Here is a 27,552-nt window from a genome sequence, read left to right as displayed (position 1 = left end):
TTTGCTGAAATATACATAGGCAATTTCCTTTAGAATGACTGTTCATTTTATTTTGTACTGCACATCACAAAAACAACAATATACAAAACAATTAAATACAGCATTAGTATCACACTGTTATCATATACACACGTATTGCACAGTAACACAAAGCAAATTAAATATCTACTTGCTGAATTGGTTTTTATTTTAGCCAACAAGGTGTTCACTTGTGGCAGCGACGCACTCGCAAAAGCCACAGGGCAGTGATGTCAGCTCCCTAGCAACAAGCTTCTTATGTTGACAATGTATTCTTTCAATGCAGCAGGTTTGTGCATTTGAGAAAGGAGAGGAAGACGCATGAAATTAATTGGATGAGAAGCAATTACCCTCTGCAGTACGAATTAAAACGGTGTGCTGCTTTTTTATGAAAAATGAGAAAAAGCAGGTTGCGTAGAGGACTTGTACTGGACCCTGACGCCCTGAAAACGAGGGAGTGGTTGTACTGTATTTGTTATTAGCCTATTTGTTTATCTATGGGTCTCTCATTATATCGCGGCCCTCAATATATAGCCGCCCCCCATTAACAGTTCTGCATGGATAAGGCATGTAATTTAAAAGATTCTTACCTTGGAATGTTAAGAAACACTAGACACTGCAGTTTCAGATCCTGGATCTTTGATGTGAGATCTGTGCCATCACACTAATAAACCCAAAACAGAGCAGAGCGAGGAAACAAGTGAGTTAGACGGCTTGGAACTGCCTGTTAAAGATGCTGCACATCACCTGGAAGGACTCCTTCCAAGACACAGGGGCCAATTAAGTGGCACTGCAGCGAATGAAAAGGTAAAGCAAGTTCTGAGCGCTGTGATACACTGAAGAAAAGGACAGCTAAACACAGCGCTTGTACCCTGCTGCACAGGGTAACAGCCTAGTCCTGCTTGCGAGTCCAAGAGCGCTCCTGTGACAAGTTCAACCAAGCCATCCTGGTGTGGACTTTACAGTGAAACAACCAGAAGGAATGTATTTCACCAATTATCTATAAGCACGTTCACTGACTTGACAACCATGAGAAAAGTGTCAATTTGCTAGAGGTTAGGTTCACCAGTCTCTGTGGCTTCTTTTATGTCCCACCATTAATATTTACCCTGAAAATAAATTAATTATTTGCACTGATTTCCAGAAAATTGTATATTAAAATTAAAAAAGGGGCTTTGAAATTTGGAAAATCAGGATCGTGGCTGGAAAGGGTCAGAGAGAAACCTGAAGAAGTTCATTAAAAGAAGCTTGACTCGATTCAAACCCCAGCTTTAGTAGAATTTCTACTCTTTCCAGGTTTAACCCTGTGCGCTAAATAGCCTGGTATTGGTGCAGCTGAGACGTTTAACATTTCATTGAAGGTGGCCGTGGTTTGTGTTTTAATACTCACCACCACTTTGATGTGCTTCGCTAAATCTTTGGAGCTACCCATCAGGAAATCTGAAAAAGCAGTCTGAGAAAAAAAAAAAAAAAAAGCACAGAACTACAATCTGTTAAACGGCATTCCTGAATCTGCTGCAACACATGCTTTTCATCATAGCTTAGAGAAGATAAACTCACCCCAGCGTAAAACATTTTATTTCTAAACCGGCTGTTAAATTTCTCGGGATTGGCTTCTAGAAGGAAATGAAAAGAAAAACTTCAGATTGCATCACACAACTAAAAATCCTATTTCTCTAATCCTGTCAGGGCAGACCTGCACACGTTCAGCTATGCAGCACTCAGTTACATAGAGCAGAACACACCACTGGGAAGGATGAGAATGCCAATAGGATTTTCCACCAGGAAATGTAAAAAAAAAAAAAAAAAAGAATTACATTGATCTCATTTCAATTGACAGAGACTAAACTGGCACCACAGTGGGTAGGTGGCATGGCAATGCACTATAGTCAGTGCTGTTCCACATAATGTACAAAGAAGCTCAACGCCAGTTACTCTTCAGAAAGGCTACAAACTGCATCAAATAGTAAGCGAAATGTACAAACAAAACAAGGACATGCTACTGACACCAACAAGGCATGGAACCCACAAGCAGATGAGAAGCTGAAGCATGTGGGGAAGCTTCTGTAAAATCAGGGCCAGAGAACGAAGCGATGAGTAAAAGAGTAAAAGTTTGAGAGAGTACAGTACCCCTGGACTCGTGAAACTCCAAGGTGACATGAGCGTCAAAGCCAAGGCTGAAGTAGTTATTGAAGACATCCAGGGGAAGCTGGAAACAAACACAAAACAGAATGATTGGAACAGCAACAGCACCCTCTTACCTTGAAGACTGACCCCAAACTTTCCTGAATGTTCCAGTGATTTCTTCTAGGGTGTGAAATTTTATACAGTGACTAAAACCCTGCCATGAACCACATAATCTGTAAGCAAGTCTAAATCTAAATGGAAATACAACTCTGGCAGCTGCAAGATATGCTAACTGCTTGTCATTGGCTGCAGTACCAGAAGATAGATTTTTTTTTTTTGATGGCACTATGATAAGGAAGGGGGATGCAAATTATATTTCACCTTCAGCCAAACTGAAGGCAGACAGAAGCAGCAGTTTGTATTGTCTGTATGAATATCCTTGTGAGCCTCACAGAGTACAAGGTGCAAACTGCTGTACTTGAACACATGTAAATCATCAATATCGATAATAAATGTGCCATACATGTAAATAAGTGGTCAGTTAGCATATTTCTGCCTTGCCAGTTCTTTCAAAATAAGTGACATTCATTGACACCACATTACACCCTCCTGCCACTCTCCTACCACCTCTATCAAAAGCAGGGTATTAAACAAGGTGTACTCCAGTGCTGCAGACCCAGGGAGTCAATTGCATGTCAAAACCTGTGATATTTTCTCTTTCGCCTTGCCTAATCAGCTCCAGCCTTACTCTGCCACTGTAAAAACCTCATCAGCTCCTGCCAGAGAGGCTGTAATGGAATACTGTCAGACTGGGATGGGGGGGGGGGGGGGGGTCAAGCACAGCAAATCTTTCAGTTCCTGATTCACAGTGAGGCATTCCTGCTGCGTTCATGTCTCAAATTATTACACAGAACTACGACAAATCATTAGGGATGGTTTTATCTGTTACAGGTTACCACAGTGGCAGCAGGCAACAATCACTCCGAAGCCTCATCTCACAAATATGAAGCATTTACTGCCATTAATCTGTCGCCCTCTGCTCAGATTTCAGTTGCAGTTGCAGACACCCTTTCAAATAAACAGACTTGTTTTTAACACTGAAGAATTCTACAGGTGTGCATTGACTAGCACATCAGGTATTGTTTGCTGAAGGGAAAGCTACAGTGGGCTACACCGCATTGAGCAGAGTTGGACTCTGGACTGACCTTGTCAATGGCAGTCTCGTCCTTGTCCTCTGGATTTGTCTCTGAGTTTGGATCCACGATCAGGTTCCAGCGGTCAAGCTGAACGACATTTCCGTCTTCCACGTGGGAAAGGATCTTGGAAACGGGCTCGTCTGTGTACCCCTGTGGCCAGGACACAATATTAGTCAGTGAGCATTCTTTACACACACACACAAAAAAAAAGTTAATTTAATAAAAGAATGATATCTCAATAATAAAAAAACATTTTCACAAAACATTGAACAGATTTCAATTTTAATTTCAACAGTCTTATTTGGAGGTTTCGAAAATAGCTTTAACACAAATTGCTGTTAAGCTCCTGCAATTTCAGATAATTTCATTTAAAATGTGTGTTTCAATCAATGCGTGGAATCAGACAAGTACGGCTCCCAGTAGGGAACATATTTTAGGCCTAGCATATTCCTTGAACTCCATAGCCTCCTAGTCATAAGACACCAGGTAAACGATCAATTGGATGTAAAAACTTTGGTAAGCTGGCATTTTGAAGAGGAGTGTGCAGTCTTCAGCAGACAGCTGTGCTTCCAGATAACGTCACCCTGATAATGTCAAAGCATCGGAAGGGCTGTACTCACCCCACCCCAGTTCAAAGTCCTGGCCAGGTCATTTCCAGTGCCCAGAGGAAGAACAGCTACAGCAGGCTGAGGATTTAACTGAAGCTGATCCAGAATAGAGAGGATCCACCCCACCTGCAAGACAAGACTGACGTTTAAATGGAGAAAGTCTTCTGAGAAGGGGGTTGCTGAGGGGTGATTTAACAAAGAGGATCTTGTATACCACCACCACCACCACCACCACAGCATGGCTGCGTGCCTTTGATGAAGTCATCCAATCTTTTCTTTGTGAGCAGCTAAATCTCCCCAGGAACATTTCCACAGTGACAAGGAAAATCGCGTGTATACTCAAAGGCCACCTAATGCAAATTTCTTTAAAATCTAATAACTGCAGATCAAATCTCAGTCCTAGAAAAGCCAGAATTTTATTTAATCAAATGAGGAATGGATTAGTGTGCTCTCTTCTCAACTGATCATAGTCCCTTGTCTCATTTATCAATGCTGGCATATTTCAGTGAGGACATCAAAAGAAATAAAGAAATTTAAAAAGATCACCATATATATGAAAGCCATGCAGTCACCAAGTGTGCCATGCAGTCGGGTAGAAAAAAAATAATAACGCGGACGCCCAGTCCCCATAAATAACAGTGTCTGTCAAGATGAATCAATAAATGCTGCCTGGATTATGGTAATCATGTGAAATGCTAGGGTTATTAAGTCACGGGAATAATAAAGCTAGGATGGCTGCACATTACTGTGAAAAAAATGATGAAGTCTTCCCTGCTACCTGACACGCTCTTTATAATAAAACATAAATTTCAAAAACCCTCTGGGGCGTGATGGTAAGAGGTACGGCAATGCATATTAGCCTGGTAGTTACATATGGCAACACGAGAGTGTGCTGTGAACATTTCCATACTGTTTCTAATGTGGGGGAATCATTATAGCAGGTTACTGAGTATTGCTCATACCTTTACATACACACAGACACACGCAGCAGTGTGCAAATTTATTACAACATAAAGAATTGTCATTGATATCCTTTATATACCCACCTGCATGAAAACCTTTGGTTTTGAGAATTTCAATTTTCGGTCAGTAATCGGTGATATAGATACAATAGGCACTCCTGTGAAAATGTTAGACCACTTTGTGCTTTAGAAATTAGGCATTTTATCATTTTTGGCTGTGTTCCTTTTCTCTTACTACTTTAAATGAATTGCATGTGTGCATTTTTTTCAGATTTTTTTCACAATTTTTTGTTACAATGATTTGATTTGCACAAAACAACAGAAGTAATGGGGGTGTTACAGACATTTGCACAATACTATATATATATATATATATATATATATATATATATATATATATATATATATATATATATAGACTGCCATTATATATAGTAACTGCCACTTCTTTATATCTGAAACCTTTGTTGTAAGCCAGAACTCCAAAGTTCCCCCATCATGCTAATGGAAAGGCTATTAAATCAGAGGAAAAAAATGTTTTGATGCAGACAATAAATGGAAACTTCCCTTTCTGCAACTACTCATAAGCACAGCACATTTTCCTCTTGAAGTGTCAATCATTCTTTTAAATGAATGACCTGAAACTGTTTTACTCCCCAAACAACCCTATATACAACGACGGTCTGATCTGACTGATGTGTGCGTCATCCACAGCTGGGTAATGCCATTCTTATTACACTAGAAAAATGAAAAGGAGTACACACATCATAGTAATATCTGGCGCAAGGTGAACATAAAAGCTGTACAATACAAAATGATACCTTCATATATTATCAGCTTGAATGTGCAATTCAGAAATGACGCAGCTTGACTAATGAAAAAGCCAAGTATTAAGCATCTCCCACTGTTTCAAGATGAGAGGCCTGTGAGGCGCGCAATCTTCCTGGGGGATGTGGTGCAACAAACCTTGTTATTGGACTGGAAAAAACAACAACGCCCTTAAAGTTTTGTGCAAGGGCACAGTGTGTGTGTGTAAGTGTACCGTAGGCTTCTTCAGGTAACTACAGTTTGATATTTGAAATGTTCAACACTGTGAAAATACTACATTCTGGCAGTTCAAGGTATTCAACTATTGTTCTGCTGAGATGACATTGGGGTCTATTTAAAATGGCATATTATGATGCAAACAATAAATCATTAACACTTGTGCATTGTATTCCCTTGCCACCCCACCCCACCAGATCTAGCTGAGAATACTTGTGAGGTTTATAATAATATGTATATGAAGTGTTATCAATCCCCGGTATTCACGCTGTCCTATTCCTGAATTTGAACTGTGGCATTATTGGGATGAAAGGTCAAAGAAACTAAATGAGTTTTCTCATTCTCATCAAAGCCTTCCTGATAGCTATCTGCTCCCTTTCCCTCATCCCAGATCTGACAACACTGACTGAACACATCGCTATACCTCTGGAGGACAGAAAGACGTCATTCTGCACATCTGCAATTTTTATTATTTGTTTATTTAGCAGATGCCTTTATCCAAGGCGACTAACAGAGACTAGGGTGTGTGAACTATGCATCAGCTGCAGAGTCACTTACAACAACGTCTCATCCGAAAGACATTTCTTGTCAAGACAATAGACAAAGCTTATTTTTTATTTTAGTGCTGGACCCTAACGAGAAATGTTTCACAGAAACAGCCAGCAATACTTTCTCTTGGTCGTCAAAGTATTCAATTGACATTCATGATGTTAAAATAGAGATGAACAGAAGCAAGCGCTAGACTGTAACAGTTGTGAACATCTGTACAGTTAAGACTGAAGCGCAATGTAACACAGAGAAAAATGGTTTGCATTGAACTCAAAATTACCCCAATATACATGACAAGATCCTTCAGCTCTTAAATGCAGGCATTAAACTTTCAGATATTTCATTCACAACCTGCATCAAAACCATTTCAAAAGATGCACATTGATTATCGCCTTTTTGCTAACCCTGATCATCTACATTTTCAGGCGTTTTTGCTTCAAAACCACATCTTGCAGACAAAGATCCAAATATCAGAACAAAACAAACAGCAATCAGTCTATACCAGTGACATTGTCCAGGTGAACACTGAAAAAAACTACTGTACAATGCACCATTTTCCTAGCCATGTCCTTCTAAAGCTTGCAATTCCAAGTCCCTCAGATTCCCTGCCACTAAGAGGATTGGTACATTTCCCTTCAGCTAAGAAAAGTTCAGTTCATTTGGAGTGGGAGAGAAACGTTAACTGTGCTGTTGTAAGTGATGGAAAGGGCAAAAACACTTGTTTATATTTTGCAAAAAGGGTTGCAGTTACGCTGTTGTTATATTAGGCGAGGGCAGAGTTAGAGCAGCTTTAGTGTGTGTTTTCAAGGATCAGGTAAAAGCATCGCTAATGGCAAAAAATAAGCACCTCTATGACAACAGTGTGTTTCAACTTCAGCTTTTGAATAGCTCAGTCAACCTGTGATTTTGAAGAACCATTAGCATAGCGATCATTTGGAGGTGTTTCATCAGTCCCACTGACACTCTCACACCTGTAGTCAAGTCACTTCAAGTCCCCAAGTCTCACAGACAAATGGAGTACAAATTGAAAGTACTTACAGTGCCGTCACCTCCACACGCCAGTATACGAAGGTTGTGAACCTTGCGGTACATCTCTAACCTTGGAGAAACCAGTGACAAAAAATAACATTTTACAAAATGGATGGACTCTCCTTTTTTCAGGTTGCTTCACAAAGCCATAGTGAGTAATTCCAGCTCATCTCGCATGGAATGTTTCTTTTCTCGTGAAATGTTTCACAAGTTCGGCTTACCCTTCTTTGGGTCCCCCTTGACTTAGGTCAAACACTTGTCTGGGATTGAGGTACCACATAAAGGACTGGATTATCTTTGCTCCCTAGAAGAAAAAAAAATACCCATACAGTGAGAAGGGCGGTACATGTCTGGCTCAAGCGAAATACAGTATCACCACTAAATGGTAGGACTTAGGTAGTAAAGGGGGTCTATGTTATTGTATTTAAACAGTGCCACTACTGGTCATCTCCACACAGTCAGTACAAGTCTGCAGTACAACTCTGAAATATGGACTTTTTCCTCACTATCTGGCAACAACAGAGTTCAACAATACCATTGCTTGGATCCCTAAAACACACTCCCATGAAATGTAATATAATTTGCTGTTTTATTTTACAAACTCTTGGAGGACTACGCTAAATTAGTCACATAAAACTTCAATTTCTCATCCCCCACCTGATTGCCCCCACTTTTCGGGTTCACAAACACCAGCAGCGGTTTCATCAGTGGAGACGGGACTGGTTTCACTATGAACGGCTTCCATCGCCCCTCCTGGACAATACAAAAAAAAAAAAAAAATAATGGATTCAGCATCTTTCAAAACACAAGAAAATGCTGAACACTTTTGTGTTAATGCAATGTGCTAAGGAAGCTGCGACACTGATAATCAATGATTTGCATTGTCCTCCATGTTAATACAGTCAAAAGAATAGAAACGTTAGTATATTGAGATGAAGGTCCGCTATAAAAAACAGGGACTTGATGCCATCTAGTGACATTTAGTAAAATATGACAAGGAGCAACATGTAGAGAATGAAGAATAAAGAATATTCTCTACACGGTAGGGTGACGGAAATAAAAAAAAGTTTAATAGTAAAAAATTAATTTTGTTCAGAAATAATAATAGAAGAGCGATAACCTGGTGTCAATAAAAACTGTGTTTTAACCAGGACTAAACTTTTCATTTCACTCTTAGCTCTTGCTAGCACCAGGAGCAGCATCGCTGATTATCAGATTATTTTACACAGGATTTCACTTACTACGCTACAGATTAAGGACGTTTGCTTCTAGAGTACATGCAGGTCAGGTCTTCACTATCTGTGCAGTTGGACACATGTACTACAACACAGACAGTGATCAGGTACCATCCATACACAGTATGATTTCAAGTAGAAAACAAGAAACAAAGAAAGATCTTTAGAACTAGGAAAGGATGGGCAGCGATAATGTTTCTAGCCATAATAGGAGGTAGGAGATTGTAAGAAAAAGGGTATTTCTCGGTCAAGAAAAGCCAGCTGTGAGACAGCAGTGAACTGTACTAAAGATTACCTAATACCATTGTCTACAGTGACGGTGCTTGACTCTCCAGCTCCTTTCTTTTTGACTTTAGTGCTGAAGGTAACAGTTTCATTACCGGGACAATCATCTGGAAGACGTCATTTGCTGAAAAAGCCATTTCACTGGGCTAATTGGCTTCTTTAAAAAGATTACACACCGGCAGTAACTGCTGTACAGCCTTTTGCTGTGTGTATTGCAGAATTTTCTTTTTATACACCAGCATTAAATCAGTATTTTTTTATTTTTTTATGAAAGAAGCCATTTCTGCTTTTTTTTTTTTTTTTTTTTTAAATGCAAATTCATCGCTTCGCTGTGAAGTCATACTATTCTGCTCATTCAAAATCGGGCGAGGCATTCTGCATTACAATGATACCATGCATAGCGATTCTGAGTTTATGGATCATTCTCTTGTTGCAGCTTCCGTTCTCTACAGGCAGGGGAATCTCACCTCCGCTCCCTTCTTACTGGATTTGCGCTTGAAGGAGGTGCGCTTCTTCTTCTTGCTTGCTTTTAGCGAGGTCTGAAAAGAAAAAGTCATTCTGAGGAGATGTAAAGTATTCATCTGAATAAAAATAACAAAATAACTGAAAAACATTCAGAAAAGCGAACACTTTAATACACAAGGACTTTAAAAAGGACAGTAAAAATAAACTGGACTATACAGACTGCTAAAATGACAGAGTCTTTTTTAATCCCAAGTAACCACAACTTGCATTACTGAAAGGAAGTGGACCTTCCAAACATTTTCTTACAATTGGTTCTAGGATTTTACTAAAGCTTCAGACTCCACAGGCAGTACATATAAACGGTTTTACAAATTCAAAATCAGGTTAGCTACCTTGGTTTCACAAATTAACGACAGCAGCTTTGGTAAAAGGAGGACATGGAGTCTGTTTCTCCCTCACAGACTACTGTGTTAGTAAAACAATCGAAAACAAGTGCATTGACTTGCAGGTGGACCATTACTGCCCCCTAGTGGTTACACAAGGTCAGTAAGTGGCAATACAGAAACCTCCTTTACCTGCGCCACAGTTGTTGGATGAGCTGCTGTTACATCCATGGACTGTTTTAACTGCTTAGCACTCACGGTTTTAGAAAAAACACTTTGCATCCAATTTTGACAGCGTGCTCTGTCTTTTAGCTCTTGTTTTAATGGTTTGCACTGGTTTACCTGGGACCTCCTGATCCGAATGATCCAGGTGGGAGGGACTATGACAGCAGCGTGGGCCCCAAGAGAGCATGGCTCCTCAATCTGCTGCAGCATAAAACACGCCACCTTGTTGTGATACTGGACATGAGAGAGGGGGAATAGACGGACATAATCAGCACGGTTCACCTCATTCAAATAACAATAATAATATCAAGAAGAAGATGATACTGCTACTGCTAATAGACTACAACACTACAGTGTGATAAGAATACAGTGTAATTACTAACAAGATACGGATTCAAATATCTTTAGAACATACACCCCCCCCAAGAATGGTAATCAACATTGCAGTAAACTGTTATTCTTTGTTAATGACAGAAAGACACAGAGGGATGCGTTTCTTCAGGGTTAGAGTGTTAAACGTTTGTGACCACACTGCTGATACCAGAAGATTATTATAAAAGACACTTTTTTTTTTTTTTAATTGAATGATTTAAAAAGGAGTTTAAAATAAAACAACGACTTACTGCTTGTTTACACCAGGAACAGCTGATTGCCACAATTTCTTTACTATGAAATGCAAACTTCTGCTGAAACCCCTAATGGAACAAATGAAAAAACAAAATCTTTACAAAAAATTTTCTTTGGAAAATGCGCACTATGAATGTGATGTGAATAAAAAACAAAGTATTTCTGCATGAACTGTGAACACCAAAACATTTTGGTTAGGATGCACTTGTTTTGTCTTTCACAATACAAATGAGGAGACGTACCATCATATGTCCTTCACATTTCATTAAAACACTTAAACATTTGGATTTTATAACTAAAGGTTTATTTATTTTGCAATGTAAAGCTGAGTAAACACAGAGCCACATTGTGGCTTGGAACTTGGTTTCAGGGGACTAGGTTACAGGCTACTGCATGGCAGACCAGGGGAGACTTAGTGTTTGACACAGCAACCTCAGATTAGGTCTCCCAGTCTCTTGGAACCAGGATTCAAGCCACTGTTCCTGAAAAAGTGGCTTTGTGTTCCCTCAGCTTAAGACAAATCAATACTCTAGAAGTCACATCTGAACTGTGAATTCAGATCTAAGCTATACTGCTGTTTTCACGTTTATTTCAGTTGCTATATAAAATGGCAATAGTTGTCACCTTTCCACACTGACGACACTTCCCCTCCTGCCTCCTCCTGTGAACCCAGTGGTGTCGGACGAATGTCGGCTACAGAGAGAACACAAAGCAAAGTCTCACACCCAGACCAGCACTACACTTGACTGAACTGAGCCACAGCGGCTATCCCTTTGATTCCCTGCAGTGTCCCAGAAGAGCAGCCCTTCTTTGCATTTACAACACATCCACATTTCAAAACTACCTTGAAAACCAGCATCTGATGACTGTTATATTTAATACTGCAGGTTGGAGTGCAGTGTCATTCCAGAGCAAGCAACAGCAGATACATTCAGACAGTAAGGAAGGTGTTATTCTCAATGCAACTCGAGGACCACTAGATCCTTTCAACATTTAATTAAAGGGTTAAATCCAACATGCAAACTATCCAAGGCAGGGAAGGTGAAGTCATGTATATACATGCCTGTGCATGGCTACGGCTGTAGTCACAGCATGTACTCTGCACTAATTTATTAGGTACAAAAACTATTAGTGTATGAACTGGAATAGTGAGAACATAGTGGATATATGAGAAGGATTTAATGGTCTTCAAAAAAGTAAAAATGCACTTTCATTTCATTGTTAGCATTTACATTTGCAGGAAAAATCTGGGGGTTATTGATTAATGTCAGCATAGGGTTAAATACAAGGTTGCCATTCGTACAGAAAAGTGCATGGGTGAATGCGTATGATTCAAATTAAACTGTGGTAGCACTGAGAAGTTGTAAGAGTTGTATTTTACAGAATCATAAATGTTAGGCAGCACTCTTTTCTGGTGTCTATTTTTTGTGCAGTGCAAGTGTTTTTGTGTGTCTAGGAATAGGCTCCCCACAAAGGTGAGTTCAGTACCTTCACCCAGGTCATGCATGCAGATGCCATGCCGTTAGCCGTCAACATAAGGCTCAAAAAGGAGTGGCTTTTTTAGGAAGTCTTCGGCCATATGTGGGCTGGCGAGAGCGAGGGATGGATGGAGGGTAAAAGGAAATTGTAGGACATGAAGACCAGTCAGAAAAAGAAAAGAGAAAGGCGTGAAAAATTCAAACAAAAAGGACAAAAAAACAGAGCGAAAGAAGACATGGCTATAGATGGTAGGGTTGATCAAAGGTGATGGAGTTAAACAAGGAACAGACGATGTACAGTACAGTCCATCACAAAATGTAAGCTGATGGAACAAATAGAGAATAGCTAGTCGGGTAGGAAATATGCTGTATTGGATCTGAGAATGAAACTAGCCATGTCAGTGTTTACCACTATAATGATAATCCCTACATGTGAGATGTTTTCCCTTTCCTTTTGATCCAGCTTCCCTGTTCAACAATAAACATGTGCATCATACAATCATGTTCAGAACAATTAATGTCACATTAAAAATAAATAAATAATAAATAAATAAATACATACCTCTCGGACATTCCTTGAGCCAGATTCCCTAAACGAAGGTTTACACCTAAAGTTTATCTAGGAAAAAAAAAAAGAGAATTATTACCAGCAAGAATGAAAAAAAAACATACATTATAGTCTAAAACTCAAGCTTTTTCCCCGTAGGTAAAACCAAATCAGAAAACAGTAGTTTGGACACCCAAAGGATCATCAAATCTGAAACCAAATGTCAATCTGCACCTCTCAAACACATTACCACAACAAGCTTGTATGTAGTTCACCCTGTTATCACTAGGAAAGATCACGAACAGGGATGGGAAAGAGTGTGTAAAGCTACGGCCGAAAGTTTAGCATCACCTAAAAAAAAAAAAACTACAAAATGGTATCGCAAAAAAAAGGCTACCAGAAACCATAACAGTATTTCATGTTAGATTTCAAAATGTCAAATTTTTCAATTTGTCAGGTTTTTTTTTTTTTTTTTATATATGTGGTAAACTGCAAAGCGCTGTGTAATTCAATATGTTAAAGTAACACTGCTCAGCAGGTTTCACTCGACTTTATGAAGCAAAATTAGTTTGTTCTATAAGGTGATCCAAAAACTTTGGCCACAGCTGTAGAAATAAAATCAGATCCCAGTGACTCCTCTTCCCATAGCCCTACCAATAAACCGCCTTCCCACTCCATGAAACTTTACAATTTGATCAAAGTGACCGTGTCTCCTTTTCAGAAGGCCATCTGGTAACTAGGTTAATAGAAGTACCGAGGCGAGTGAAGAGAAGAGTCATGCACATGCAACCCTTGTCTTCAGTTTTAGAGACTGCCAAGTAGGTATTCACGATTCGAACCCAGGCCACCAGAGGTGAAAGGCTGTCATATGACTCCAATATCAGTTTAAAAAGGTAGACACTGTCACTTAAAAAAATTATAATTTAGGTTAGCATAAGATGTGTATTTAGTATGATTTGCAAATAATTCCTGTGGTTGATCGATTTGTGTTTGAGAGACTCCTTCAACGCTTATTTTGCAGACCAAATCACCATGCTAAGGAGTGAGGTGGTTGAAACAGGGCAAGATTGCTCCCAGGTAAGATCAGACAGGAATTAAGGTGGATTTGGGAATCCTCACTCTAAACTCAGTGTCTTTCATAGCCATCGTGTCAGGAAGATTGTCAAGCTCTGGCAGAGAATCTGCAAGGGAGAGCTGGGGAATGGAGTGAAAACAGTGAACAACTTTTTCAAACAAGGGTTATTACAAACAAGGATGTTTTCTGGTTTTCCAGAGGCTATCAACAATTGTCATGCACTTACTTTTTCTAGCTGCTCGACACAAGGGGTGTGGACCACTATCTTGCACGCCGCACACTTCTTCCGAGATACTGATTTTTGCTGTATAAGGAAAAGGCCAAAACAACATTTGTCATAGCACAAATAAGAGATCTTCTGTAAAAAAAAATGTACGTGTGCAAACTGACATCCACAATATATCCCCACATTGTGACACATTAATTTGTGCTAAAGAATGACCTAGATGATCAGATCGCCTCCATTTACCCCCAGATTATGATACACTCAAGAACTTGAGCTAAAAACTCTTCAATCAAACCAAACTGAAAAGGAAATCTTGAAAGGCTTCAAAAGCCAAGTGAAACCAATGCAAAACAGTTCCACCACTAGAGGGCAGACCATCCTCATGTTTGAGAAAAACCTGTAATTTAGAAGCAAGCTCTCTATCCACCAGAGGGAACCCTTATATTAACCCAGATAACAAGGGGAAGCAATTCTCCAAAACTGAAATGTTACCAGCTTCATCTCACTCTCTTCAGGATATCATGCAGCACTCAGAAAAGGGCAAACAACTAGATTTTCATAACCCCCACAACTTGAAAGGAAACAGATTTTTTTGTTTACAGGCAGATGACGACCTCTTCAATTAAACAAACTGTCTGAAATTACCATTTCTCCAAACAGCTATTGAGAGCTATGTCTGAATGACTCTAGAGGTTTCAAATAATAAAATATGCAAATAAAACTGCATTTATATTCTAATTTAGACACTGAGAACAGGATAGCCCTTAGGGTTCTCTGTGTATGCCTTTCAATGACAGTAACACCTTGATTCTCCGAACTGGTAGCCTGTCCTGTTGTGCGTATTTGCTCTTCCATAAATCTCTAGTATAACTGGCAGATTTAGGTTTTATATATATATATATATATATATATATATATATATATATATATATATATATATATATATATATATATATATATATATATATATATATATATATATTAAATATATATATATTTATATAAACTTTCTTGACAGAGAAACCAGATGGACACATTTATAATAATAATCCAAATCATCCAAACAAATTTATTTTACACATATGCACTGGGACCCGATTATTTTGGACAGCAGAGGCTATACTGTATACACAACTGAATGACCTGCATCAAATAATTGTTCCATGTTTTTAAAGTTCCGTGACACATACGTGTTTAAATGGATAAGCCATTCGTTAAACCACAACTTTAAAACTGCAAAAAAAGGTTAAAAAGGAAAAACTAAAAAAGCATAAACTGGAGAATTAAAAAACAAGGAAGCCCAATCAAGCACCAATCCAAACCGATTCATCGCTCATTTTACGAAAAACCCGACAACTGATAATAAATGTGAACTATAACATTTAAAACCAAAGCCGCAGTGTTAAACTGAAAATGAAATGAGACGAGGGTTATGAGTAAGCAGAGCAGTCTGGTGGTGTGTGTCAGGGGCCGGAAACCAAAAGATTCTGTTTTAAAACGGAACTCGTGTGACATGGAGGAGGAAGGAGGAGGCCCCTTTTGCATCAACAACATCAATCCAGAGGCTCTGCCTCGTTATTGGTTGACAATAGCAAAGCATAATAAAGCATGGGAAAACAGTGGTTAACTTTTTTAAGGGAATGAAATAGCAAGACCGTGACAATTTAAAACAATTTGGGGGGAGCTGCTGGAAGTGCTTTGGCGGGAGTATGTTTAGGAGGGATTTTTGAGGGGCTGTTAACGTACAGTATGGTTCTAGCTGATCTTGTAACACACACAGGTGGAGTAAGTGAGGTGGCTCTCACCAGTGCCTTCGCAATGCAGTTCTGTTCTCCAACATAACAGAAATCACCAGAAACGTTGGTCTCGAACCAGATGTGCTCTCCGTACAGAGCATTCTCCTGGAAAACAAAACCAAAGCGCCGAATTAGGCAAAGAGTGTAACAAGGAGGCCGTCCTTGCTAGCTGCAACACCAAGGAAGTATTAACCATTGTGTAACCTGCAGCAGATTCAAACAGAGAGAGGACACAAGCCACCTGCTGAGCTGCCTACACCACCACGGCCTGAAGAAATCTCTCATTCAAGCAATGACCAGCAAACACACCCTCACCTTCTGGAACCACAGTCAGGAGAACCAGCAGAAAACCACACTAGATGTGCTTGTCATTCAATTCATATATACAAAAAGAAAGGGCTTGGACTATGAGTAACGGTTACATATGCAAGAAACCATTTGTGAAGTCCATCCTGATTGCATACTCTGCTGAATTTCTTATTTTTGTATTCCTCTGAAATGGATCTAGGTCGCATCTGTGATCACATTTTTCAACAGCTGTTTGCGAACTAAACCCAGTGATCTAACTTGCAGGCTGCACAGAAACCCAGGAAAAAAACTGCGGGAAAAACAATTCTGATTATATTTCAAGGCTTTAGAACTTTATTTCTGCATTTTACAGCTCTCTGATGTGTTCATCACTAGTTTTCAATTTTTTGAGGCATGATTTAAGCACCAATGAAGTGACCAAACTACATTCACATATGGCAGTGGTACCATAAAAAGGCAGCTAGACCATGTTTCAAATATCAGATCTAATCTAAGAGGCAGCGCATGTTTCCTGATCAGACAAACCATGACTATCAGAAATAAATGGCAAAGCTCTACAATAACCTGTAATGTACTGAAAAACTACCCTTTTATTCTCTATATTATTAACTATAAACAGATCCACAGAAAGCACCTGTAAAGGTTGGCTGTGAGTTCCATTAGAATGTAATGTTCTGGATAAGTTTTATTGCAATGAGTTATTATTATTATTATTATTATTATTATTATTAGTCATTTAGCAGACGCTTTATCCAAAGCAACTTAGAGACTAGGGGGTGAACTACGCATCAACAACTGCTGCCGAGTCACTTACAATAGGACCTCGCTTGTTTTACATCTGAAGGACTGCGTACAAGGAGGTTAAGTGACTTGCTCAGAGTCTCACACAGTATCAAGCCCTTTTCTTTAACAACTGGACCACTGTGTCTCCTGTGATGAACTCGACCGCAATGTGATGAAAACACAGTTCGCACTGTACGTCATTGGAAACATCTACTGTACGTGAAGCTGCAGTGTGGACAATGTGCAGAGTCTGCAACCGTACAGGATTTACTCACACTCCAGTCCGCAGTACTTCGGATCTCTCTCTCTGGGTCACTCTTCACTGTCGCAGAAGCGCAGGGCTGAGCAACCAAATGCTGAAGTCCCGATTTAGCAATTGCTTTCCTGAAACGAGAGGATCTCTTTTTAACAGATTCCCTAAAGATCAGAAGCAGAAAGGGCAAGCAGCTCAAAACACATGGGCCAAGTGGTACACTGAAATACAAAATGAGCTTACCCTTTTCTTTTTTTTTTTTTTTTTGCGGATTACAGTGAAAAATACATACATTTTATTTCAGTCCGAACTGATGGAGGGCAATAAGTCAGTGATCCATAAATAGCTTGGCTATAAAAACCGGAGGTTGAATACGTGGATGAAACAGAAGCATTTTATTTGACTACCCAAAATGTATGTAATGCTGATTGTTATTAGGGCAAAAATGGCTTACCCTTTCACCAATATAAATGATCCCTGCCGCTTTTTGGATCTCCCTGAAGCACATGGCTAAAGCACTAAATCTTCCTCTCCCTTTAACCCCTAACTGACCCTTTAATCTGTCTGGCAGTGGCACTGTGCTGTGTGCAATTGGTTCAATAATCAATAAAACTGGCGACTCGCACAGCAAGCAGGAAAGGCAGAACAGTACAGTAGCTGCAGCCACTTCAGAAGGAGGTTGATCATTAGGGATCATATTTGTTTGTTGCGACACAGCACTGCAACACATCTATTTCTGAACCTTGGCAAGAAGAGATTTTAACCGCGTATAAAATGACGCGTGTCCAAGTTCTTATTAGTAGCCTGTTTCATGGAGGATCTGAATGTGCAACACTGCAGTGAAATGGGTTAGGGGGGTGACATGTTTTCAATTTATCACACTTAACACTTCCTGCGTGCGGGTGAGAAGAGCCGTCTCAACCGCTGACAGAGGGCTCTCTACAGGTGTAAAGAGGTATGTTCTCTCCTCGCAGCTGACAGCACGTGTCTCCATTTCACCACTGGCATCTTTGTGGTCGACTCATTCTAACGACTGCACTGCCAAGCGTTCTACTACTGTCACTACAAAACTCTTTTTTAATACAGCAGCTCAGTGCCATGCCATGCCACGCCACTTGGGTGGTGCAGCCTGCCAACACTAGGGTCCCAACTTTGTTTCACTCAGCTTAGCAAGACTAACAAATGAACAAAGGGTCAAAAAAAAATAAAAAAAAATAACCCTTTTTTTATGTTCCATTTGCCTCGTTAGTTAAACACTATTAAAGGACAGCATGCTTGGTATAAAAAATATGTAACACGGAAACATCTATTAATAAAACACTAGGGTTCTGCTAATGAGGAATCTGCATTACACAGAGTACAAGGCCATTCGCAATTAATTGCCTTTTATGCCAACCATAGTAAGAATAGTAGAAAGGGTTTTTTTTTTTTTTTTTTTCAACAGATGGTTTCTAATTCCACGTACTAATTACATTTCAGGACTAAATGTTCCATAGTCCTGTTTTGTATACCCTCTCAGAAGTAGCCCAGCACACGAACCAAAAAAACGACAGACAATCTGGTTAGAACATGTGGCGAGTCGTATTCAAGCCGTTTGTGCACCCAAGGCTAGATGTACATTTCTTTCAATCATATTACAGTTTCCATTAAAGGAGATTCATTTTAGAATGGAGAAGTGCTTTAGTTTGACAATACATCCATTAGGTTCTGCGCATTTAGGGCATATTACAACAGCATTACTAAGCGGTTTGGTGGCTAGTTTCCAAATAGGTTAAGTGGAAACGAAGCCTCATACAGTACACACTAGACATAATAGAAGCATATGTTTGATTTTAGTGCGAATATGCACATTAAGCACAGCCAGCTACATCATCAAGTTTGGGGTCAACTCCTGTTTTTCAATTCCAATTCCTTTTTAAAATCAGTTCAATACCAATTCCTTTTTAAAATCAATTCTCAATTCCAATTCCTTTTTAAAATCAGTTCAATTCCAATTCCTCTTTAAAATCAATTCTCAATTCCAATTCCTCTTTAAAATCAATTCTCAATTCCAATTCCTCTTTAAAATCAATTCTCAATTCCAATTTCTTCGAGGGAATTGGAATTGATATCTCAGCTGCTTTCATTTGATGCAAATTGACTAACAAACAGCGACCTCAATTTAAGCAATTTGTTGACACTGAGAACCTCGTTTTTAACAGAATGCTGCTAATTGCCATTCTGATAGCGTTGGAATTGATTAAAAGGGGATGGGAATTGGAACTGGAATTGAAAAAACAGGAATTGACCCCAAAGCTATACGTCATGTCCATTAGTCAGTGACGGTACAAAAAATGACTAATATAGCACCCAAAGAGTTTGATATTAGTTGCTACATTCTTAGCTTTGCTGTGAAGTAGCAGTGAACAGCTATTCTTTTTGAGAGTGGTTGTGGAAATTGGCAATGCACTGTACACCAAGACACTATCAAGGTTTGTATTTTACACCTAAGAGTTTTTAAAATTCCATCTGAAACAAGAACCTTAGGTACATCTACTGTGCACGGCTACATGCAGACCCCTCTTGAAGCACACATACTAGGAGACAATGTAAACTGATTGTCATACCAAGACAACAGGGAGGTTGTAAGGAACGGAACCTACAGTGACCGGATTTTCTTTAAGCTTTGCTCTGTGCAGCAATGTTATTGTGTGTTCGGTATGGCTGTGAGGACTTAAATGTACCATGACCCTGATGAAAGTAATGGTTTACATACGAGAGAAACCCACTCCATGTTTCATGTCTGGGATCATAGTAGCAGCCTTGCAGCGGGCTGAGGGAGCTCCTCCTGGTGCTGTGCCTCCAGCATGGAGAGCAGTTCCTGTAGAGGGACACGGACGCTCGCCGGGCCGCCACTGAACTGCGTCTGCTGGGCAAGGGAACACCCCGCCCAGGCCAGGGGCTGCCCGCTTTGGAAACAGCCGAGATCCTGCGGCCGCCCAATGTTAAGGACCCGTTGGAGCGCTGTCTCCGACTGGCCCGTCGGTATTTCCCGTACATCCCGTAAGAAGTCGTTCTGCAGTAAACGGCTTCGGCAGGCAGTTGCGATGAGTTCCGTCTGAGACACCTGGGGGCCCTGATAAGGGGTTTGGAGTTTTTCAAAGAATAACATGCGTCCGGAGCTTCTGGCCAGGTGGAGTCTTCAAACTCTCGATCGGAGACTGATATTTCACTCCAGCTGTCGTGAACTGATGGGCGCTCGCTGTCCGATCCACAGCTGGAGCCAGAGCTGTCTCCTTCCGAGTCCGAGTGGGACGGCTCCTCCCGCCGCACCTCAACCTGCCCCTCTCCGGCCGGCGCCAAGCCACTCTCATCCTCCTCCGTCATCTGGATCAGGCTGGCCAGCAGCATGGAGGGCCCCAGGAGGTGCGTGTCGATGGTCCGCAGCCTGACACCTCGTTTCCTCCGCATGGCGAAGCGTGGGTTGAGGCAGGGGGTGGTGGTGCTGGACCTGCGTCTGGCCGAGCGCTCCTTGAGCAGCTGGCTCCCACCAGGACAGCGGCTGGCCGCCCCCAGAGGAAGGCCCTGGATCTGGACGCTGGAGCGCCGCCGCTGCATCAGATTAGCCGAGGGAAGCCCAGCACTCGACCGCCGCCTGGCTTTGCTGATGGGCACGGCCACGCTGGGGCGCCTGTGCTTGCAGTAGTCCGTGACATTAACACTAGAAGCCACGTTTTTCCTCTTAAAGTGTCGACGGAAAAAGGTATCCATTTCTCTGGTAGAAGCAGCCCGGGCTGGGTTTTAAATACTTGCTGTGATAGCTGTTAATGCAGAAAGCAGTCGGTCAGCTAAGAGCTTAAAAGGGTTTTAAAACAGTCCTTAGTTTATTATAATTAATTCAATTCACCTAACAGGCAAACATGAAAGCTATAGAGTGAATAACAAAAATAATTCCCGATCCAAATGGATACCTGCCAAAATGAAGAATCGCAACACAATGCCTTTGCAACTGTAATATTTTTAATTAAAAAAAAGGAGAAGAGTTATAACTGGCTGACATCTGATAAAATGGCCAGATACAGATGTTTAAATCTAAAATTAAACATCTAAATACAGAGATCTGAGTTGTCTGGGAGATTGTAAGCAATTTTCAATTTAAAACATTTAAAATAAATCAACACTCGATCTCTCACCCTTGCATGAATGAAAATATGAACTGATTATTAAACTATGACGACAATCTGAAAACTCTGAGGGCTCCCTGAGGCTCCTGTTTAGGTCACACAAGCCCAGCAAGTCATTTAGCATGTGCATTCTTTATTGATGCTGTGGCTCCTGTGCTACCACTACAATGACACAGAGGACTAGAATCTTGCATCCTGAACAGCCAGTCCACAGCTCACTACGAAGCAACCCAAGCATGTCTATTTAAACCACAGTGAGCAGCCCTCTCAGCTTCTTCGACTTTTTCAAAAGGCCATTTACGTAACATCAAAATCAAGTGGCTGGGGAAAAAACCTTTTGTTGCCGGGTAACTTTATTAAGTTCAGATCATTCAAAATAGGTACAGTGTGAGCTTACAAAAACAATAATATCAGGATTAAATTAATGATTGCTACGTACTGATTACGTGTGTGTTTGAAAAATGTAGAGACGGGTTCAGCATTTACTTGCTTTCCATGCTCTTTAAGCCTGTTGTCTTCTACTAGCTGCTGTGTTGCTGCTACTATTTCAAGTACTATGTTACTATCATGTATTATGCATTTCATTGTATTTAAAGTACTACTAGAGATTAAAGTGGATTTTCTTGTTGTTACTGCATCTTGTAAAGCGCTTTGTGATGGTGGTCCACTATGAAAGGCGCTATATAAATAAAGATTGATTGATTGATTGATTTCTGAGCTTTATGGAGAAACTCACCTATCATCCACTTACCTTTACTGAACCTCTTCATATAAATAAATATTTACTTATATGAAATAATAAATATATTAGTAATTGGAAAAGTCCACTTCTATGAATCCAGTCCAGTCCAGTTAATTAACATTGACAAATTTTCAATTAGATTCACATCACAGAGAACAGAGCTGTGTACTGTGCATTCGGTATAGCTGGTACTTAATATGCTACCTTGCTCCTCAAACATCTAACCCTATTGAAACAGGCCGAGGAAGCATCGCTTCTGAAAATACACCTTCTCTGTGACTGCAAATGACAAGATGAGTATCGGTAACCACTGCTTATTAAAGCACTCCTGGAAAACCTGAACCCACAGGTACACCTCACATACTTGGAGAAGAACAAGCGTTTCATTTAACTCAGTAAACCACATCATTATTAAAAATCGCAAAATCTTTCCGATAACTTCCAACTAGCTATGCAACCAGAAGCTAAACCCGAATCTTCACACCTTACCGAGTGCTTTCAAGCAAAGGGCGCTGGGTAATGTGGTATGATCAAATGAATAAAGTGAAGACAGAGCTGTAGTACGTAGACAGCCAAACCCTACAGCCATACTGAGAAACCGCATTGAGTCGAACTTGGCACACTTCAGTAACAGAAGTGCCATTTACTGTACTTCTCAATCTTTTTTGTATAACTTGCATATAAAAAATAACTTAAAATTTGCCAACACATGCAAGAACTGCAATACGTAAAGAAGAACAGTAAAGGGTTTCCTAACAGTTTGAATGGGGTTGGGGCTGGGGGGGGGGGGGGGGGGGGGGGGGGTCACGTACTGCACGTAGTGCGTTAGGATTATATCCATGTCCTCGAAAACATATTTCATCTATAGGGTAAAAATAAACTCTGATTATGAATACTACAGTATCAGCCGTACAGAGACACCGCACTTGCCAGAGGGGCTTATATTTTGGTCAAAGGAGTTGCCTATTATTATTAGCTACTGCTTTCCTAGATCCAGATTAGCGCTAATCTTGAAATATCTAAGGTTAACAGGAAAAGTTTAAGCAAACCACTGGGTGCAATGCAATAGATACACACTGTGTGCCCTGTGTTTGCCCAGCGGTGAACCAGTGGTACCACGTCCTAATTGGTAAAGTGGTCAGGTTTGCCACTGACAAACATGCCCCCTTTGTGTACCACAACCGCAGAAACGAGCATTTCTTAACTGTGCCATGTAAACTCATATAAGCGCTGCGATATTTTTTTGAGGCCATTTGGAGCTAACATAACAGTGGAGCTCTTGTGTACAGCCCACACAAAATTCTGCCTGGATTTAAATAATAAATAAACTGTCCCTGGAGGCTTTGATCTGATTGGTAATTAATTCTTTTGAAACAAATAAAACGCACTACCAAAACACATCCCTTTCCTTGCACACAAAAAAAACAAAAAAAGCACAGCCAAACGCTGTGCATAAAGAGAAACTCAAAAGAGAGCCGCAGTTTCCGCTTTCCCCCAGCATACAAAAAGAATAAATTGCTTTAATAGTGCAGGGGAGAAAACATATGTATGCCACTGCATGCTTTACAGTGTGTAACACACACACAGTTACATACAGTGCATATAAATCTGATTTGGTTTAAAAAATCTCTTGGTAATAATATAAAACAGTACTGACTAATGCAGCTGTACCCAGGTTGCGTTTACTTCCTGGATGAAGCAGGGGTCAGTGCCAAGGTAATAAAGTTTCGTTACCCTGTACGTGCCAAGAACACCAGGGAACCAAAAAATAAAAATAGAACAAAAACAAAACAAAAAAAAGGGCAGATTCTTGTTGAACTGTTAACCAACAGCCAGGTTAAAAACACCCTTGTTATTTAGCCCCACTTTACCATGTAAGGAGTGACTCGCAGAAGAAAACGAGGTTACACTGCAAGCAATTCTATCAGAGACAAAGATAGCGTGTGACTTGATGTGGCAAGGGAACAACTTTTCATTCTTTTTATTTTTGTGTGTGTTTGATGGGCTCGTTTATAGTGAATACGGGGTCAACGCAGCTTCAAATACATTCTGAACATAAAGCATTGTTTTAATAGAGATATTTTCAATGCAGTAGGATTTCCTCTCTGGGGCACCCAAAACAGCAGACTGCAATAGAGGCCAAAAGGCTAGGTCTGGGCTCAATTATAATTATAATTACAGCAGGATTGTTTGCTGAAATTCCAATTCCAATTCCAATGCTATTGTGTTCAATTACAATTATGCTGCAGTAATTACACAAACGATTGCACACATTAATGTGTGTGCATTCTAAATAACCAAGCAATAATCTCAGGTACAAAATATATATTCATGAGTTAAGGCTTTGTGAATAGAGCCCACAGTAATTAAATATATCTATATTATATCATATATCATATGATATCTATATTATATATATATATATATATATATATACACACACACACACACACACACACACACACACATACACACATAAATAATTTTATGTTAATATGGTTATAATTACGACATATCATTACTGGGAAGAATAATGCAAACTATTGTATGTCAACAAATATGGAATTCTGCCATGGTCGAAGGACAGACCATGTTTTATTGTCAAAAAGGACGACAGCAAATCGAAACTTCCACTTCAGATATCCCTTCCTTTCCCACCCCTTCAGATATCTATTTTTATTTCACACCATTGAAGATGCATCATGAATCAATAACTGCCCACACTGCATTCACCACAAAAGTGCAACATGCAAAAGTAGCAGCAACCCCCCACCCCCTCTTTATAATAAGTCTGTTCTCTTTTCCTTCTAACTATTCACAGACAGTATTAGGAACATATTCTGAAAGAAGGACTGGTGAATGGTGGTTGTAACAGAACCCACTCACTTTGTCCAGTACGAATGCCTACATTTTCAGTTTTAGCTGATGTAACAGTGTTGTCTGATAGCAGATACTGCATGCTAAAACCGATCACTGCATCATATACTCGACTAAAACTTTTTCAACAGCTGTGTACAGAGGATCAGAAAATCGTACAGCTGGTTGACTGTGAAATTGTTACGAAAACATTCACTTTTTGTAGTATAAAGTTAATCCTACCAAAAATACTTGTTCACTGAACTGAACGAACCTGCTCAAAAACTTGGTGGCTCTTAAAATGTGTCATATTGTTTATAGCCTGCGACTTTGTCTTCCAGTTCTATATCAACGGATGTCCAAATCCCATATGCTTTGTTCATTTCCTAAGGATTCTCATAATCATTAATGGCTATGCTTCATAATGACTCTTTAAAATATAATTAGGCATTTCATGTATCACAGTGTAATCTCTTTGAATAATTCACCAACCTTCGCTCCCCTTGGCAGTCACAGTAAGAATACTGTGTGTGTTTCCGCTCCATATGGGCCTACTGTGGAACGAAATCCTTTGGCAACCAAACCAAAACATAAACAGGACTCATCTGAACAGCAGAAGAGGAAATGCATATTCCCACTTATTTAGATTGATGTTTATCTAAATGTTACGACTGGTGAACAGACAAACATAGGCACAAATAGGTTTGAGCAATTTGCAAATACTGTCCTAATGCGACTTGTTGATTAAACAGGGAAGCAATTCATTATTAACTTATCAGGGATGAGTTAACTTTACACCACGATGGGCAGAGTACACACACACTATATAAACACTTCCCTCACTATACCCTAACCCATTGGATAACACAATGTAAATGTAACTCCCCACCCCAAGGATAGAACTTACACTAACAGGCCTTAGTTAATTTGTGGAAAATGGACCTAGAGAAAAAGAAATGACCATGAATATCATTTACTGTAAATAGTACAAAAGCACAGTTGACTCTGCTTTAGGATATAACAAACAGAAAAGCAAAAATGATCCTGCTGCCTGGAAATACACGTCTGAACTTTGAACAAAGGAAGTAGAAAGCAGAGACACAACTACAGTATGCAGATCTAAGCAGAAAAACCCTACTGCAAGAGCCTCAATAATAGCTTTAAAAAAACAACTCAAAGCCAGAAAGATTTTAATTCTGTATTAAATATGAAGGAGTTTATCAACTAGGTCATTTCTCAACATTTCATCAAGTATTACACAGACTGCATTTGCATGCACACCTACCACAAAAGACCCATGCATGAGTCGTAAAATCACTTACCTGAAGTAATAAAGCTATGAAACAAATACTGGTAAACCTAGTTCAACAGTTTGCTTTTCTTTTTACAAAAACAAAATCAATAAATGCTACAAACCTAGCACTAGAGTAACTGCTTTGGTAGTGTGGCCCTGTGTCTATTACACCAGCCATATTTCACTAAACCTTCTCAATGTTATTTATTGCTCTTAAATGCTGGTGCAGAGGTGTCCACTCACGGTTCTGGAGGGCCATTCCACTCCAGGTTTAACAGCTAACATGATATAACTGACTATCTGAGGGTCTGGATGAGGTTAAATAGGTGAACTTAAACCATTTAGAACTGTGTTGGAACAAAAGACCAGGAGTGGAAGAGCCACATTTGGCCAGTCCTGTGCTGGTGTGTAATCTCCAAAGAAAGTATGACACATAATGACTAATACCTTTGTCAACGGCCTTAATGCTTAATTATCACACCAATGAGCAATGGGTATGAGTGGAGTATTAGCTGCTAAACTAGAATTTGCATCCATGAGGAGATGAAAAGTAGTATGAGAAATCAACCAATCACTGTAAAGGAGTTTTTTTGTTCGTTTTTTAATTTTTTTTTATTCAGCAAATATTATCCTATGTTAAGGGACCTTCAATAAATTCTGAAATCCTTTTTTTCTTCTACACCTTCCATCAACTGTAAACCAGGAAGCAGACAAATCCTGGTCCTCCTTAACGTCATTCAGAGATTGGATTACAATGAACCGCCCGCCCACTCCCTCACTGATCAAGAGCATTCTATCTGAACGAAATCATCCTTTTCACGAACCTTTCAGTCATTTTGGCAATTCAGATTATGGCTCCAATTCGACTCTATTTATTTATTTAAATATTGGTTAAATGCAGCAACTCTGAGTTGGGTAAAATGCAAGCAGTCTATACAGAGTATTTCTCTCTACCTAAGGAAGTGTCATCATCCAAATGATTGTCCTCAAGGTTAAATAATACTAAGGGATACAGTACAGCTAGCGGTGGATTACAAATGTGGGAAAACCAAAGCAGAATGTCTTTTACACAGCACTGTTGCCAGCATACAGTACAGTGCTTTTCCATTGTCTAAACAATAAATCTGAATTATTACTAATAATTTGTTTTTAAAAATCAATATCGCCTGGTGGTTTGCAGTGGCTAGCACCTTGCTCAGTAGATGAGTAGTTGAGTACTGTTGAGAGTCCACTTTCACATGGAGTACGTCACTCTGGATTGGAAAAACTTGACCTTA

The 27,552-nt window shown here is 39.8% G+C and overlaps 1 protein-coding gene across 7 annotated transcripts in view; it reads right to left on the bottom strand.

Moving 5' to 3' along the window:
- Positions 1-27,552, bottom strand: part of dgkza (diacylglycerol kinase, zeta a) — a 107,424-nt gene that overhangs the window by 43,043 nt on the left and 36,829 nt on the right. For 4 of the 7 annotated variants that reach the window (XM_041218700.1, XM_041218702.1, XM_041218703.1 and 1 more), the window contains exons 2-19: positions 19,976-21,020; positions 17,243-17,351; positions 15,885-15,980; positions 14,080-14,157; positions 12,794-12,850; positions 11,378-11,446; positions 10,750-10,821; positions 10,244-10,360; positions 9,521-9,592; positions 8,191-8,286; positions 7,755-7,837; positions 7,543-7,603; positions 3,962-4,075; positions 3,351-3,491; positions 2,149-2,227; positions 1,579-1,634; positions 1,409-1,471; positions 609-682 (exon numbers count right to left, since the gene is read on the bottom strand). In XM_041218700.1, coding sequence (XP_041074634.1) covers positions 609-682; positions 1,409-1,471; positions 1,579-1,634; positions 2,149-2,227; positions 3,351-3,491; positions 3,962-4,075; positions 7,543-7,603; positions 7,755-7,837; positions 8,191-8,286; positions 9,521-9,592; positions 10,244-10,360; positions 10,750-10,821; positions 11,378-11,446; positions 12,794-12,850; positions 14,080-14,157; positions 15,885-15,980; positions 17,243-17,351; positions 19,976-20,970 — 2,432 coding nt within the window. In that variant the 5' untranslated portion in view covers positions 20,971-21,020. Of the gene's footprint in view, positions 1-608; positions 683-1,408; positions 1,472-1,578; positions 1,635-2,148; positions 2,228-3,350; positions 3,492-3,961; positions 4,076-7,542; positions 7,604-7,754; positions 7,838-8,190; positions 8,287-9,520; positions 9,593-10,243; positions 10,361-10,749; positions 10,822-11,377; positions 11,447-12,793; positions 12,851-13,897; positions 13,952-14,079; positions 14,158-15,884; positions 15,981-17,242; positions 17,352-19,975; positions 21,021-27,552 lie in introns of those variants that run through there. The other 3 variants (XM_041218706.1, XM_041218705.1, XM_041218707.1) reach the window with 2 other exon arrangements.

This window comes from Polyodon spathula, chromosome 19 (genome assembly GCF_017654505.1).
Source record: "Polyodon spathula isolate WHYD16114869_AA chromosome 19, ASM1765450v1, whole genome shotgun sequence".
NCBI classification, from domain to species: domain Eukaryota; kingdom Metazoa; phylum Chordata; class Actinopteri; order Acipenseriformes; family Polyodontidae; genus Polyodon; species Polyodon spathula.
This window is presented reverse-complemented; position numbering and strand designations above follow the sequence as displayed.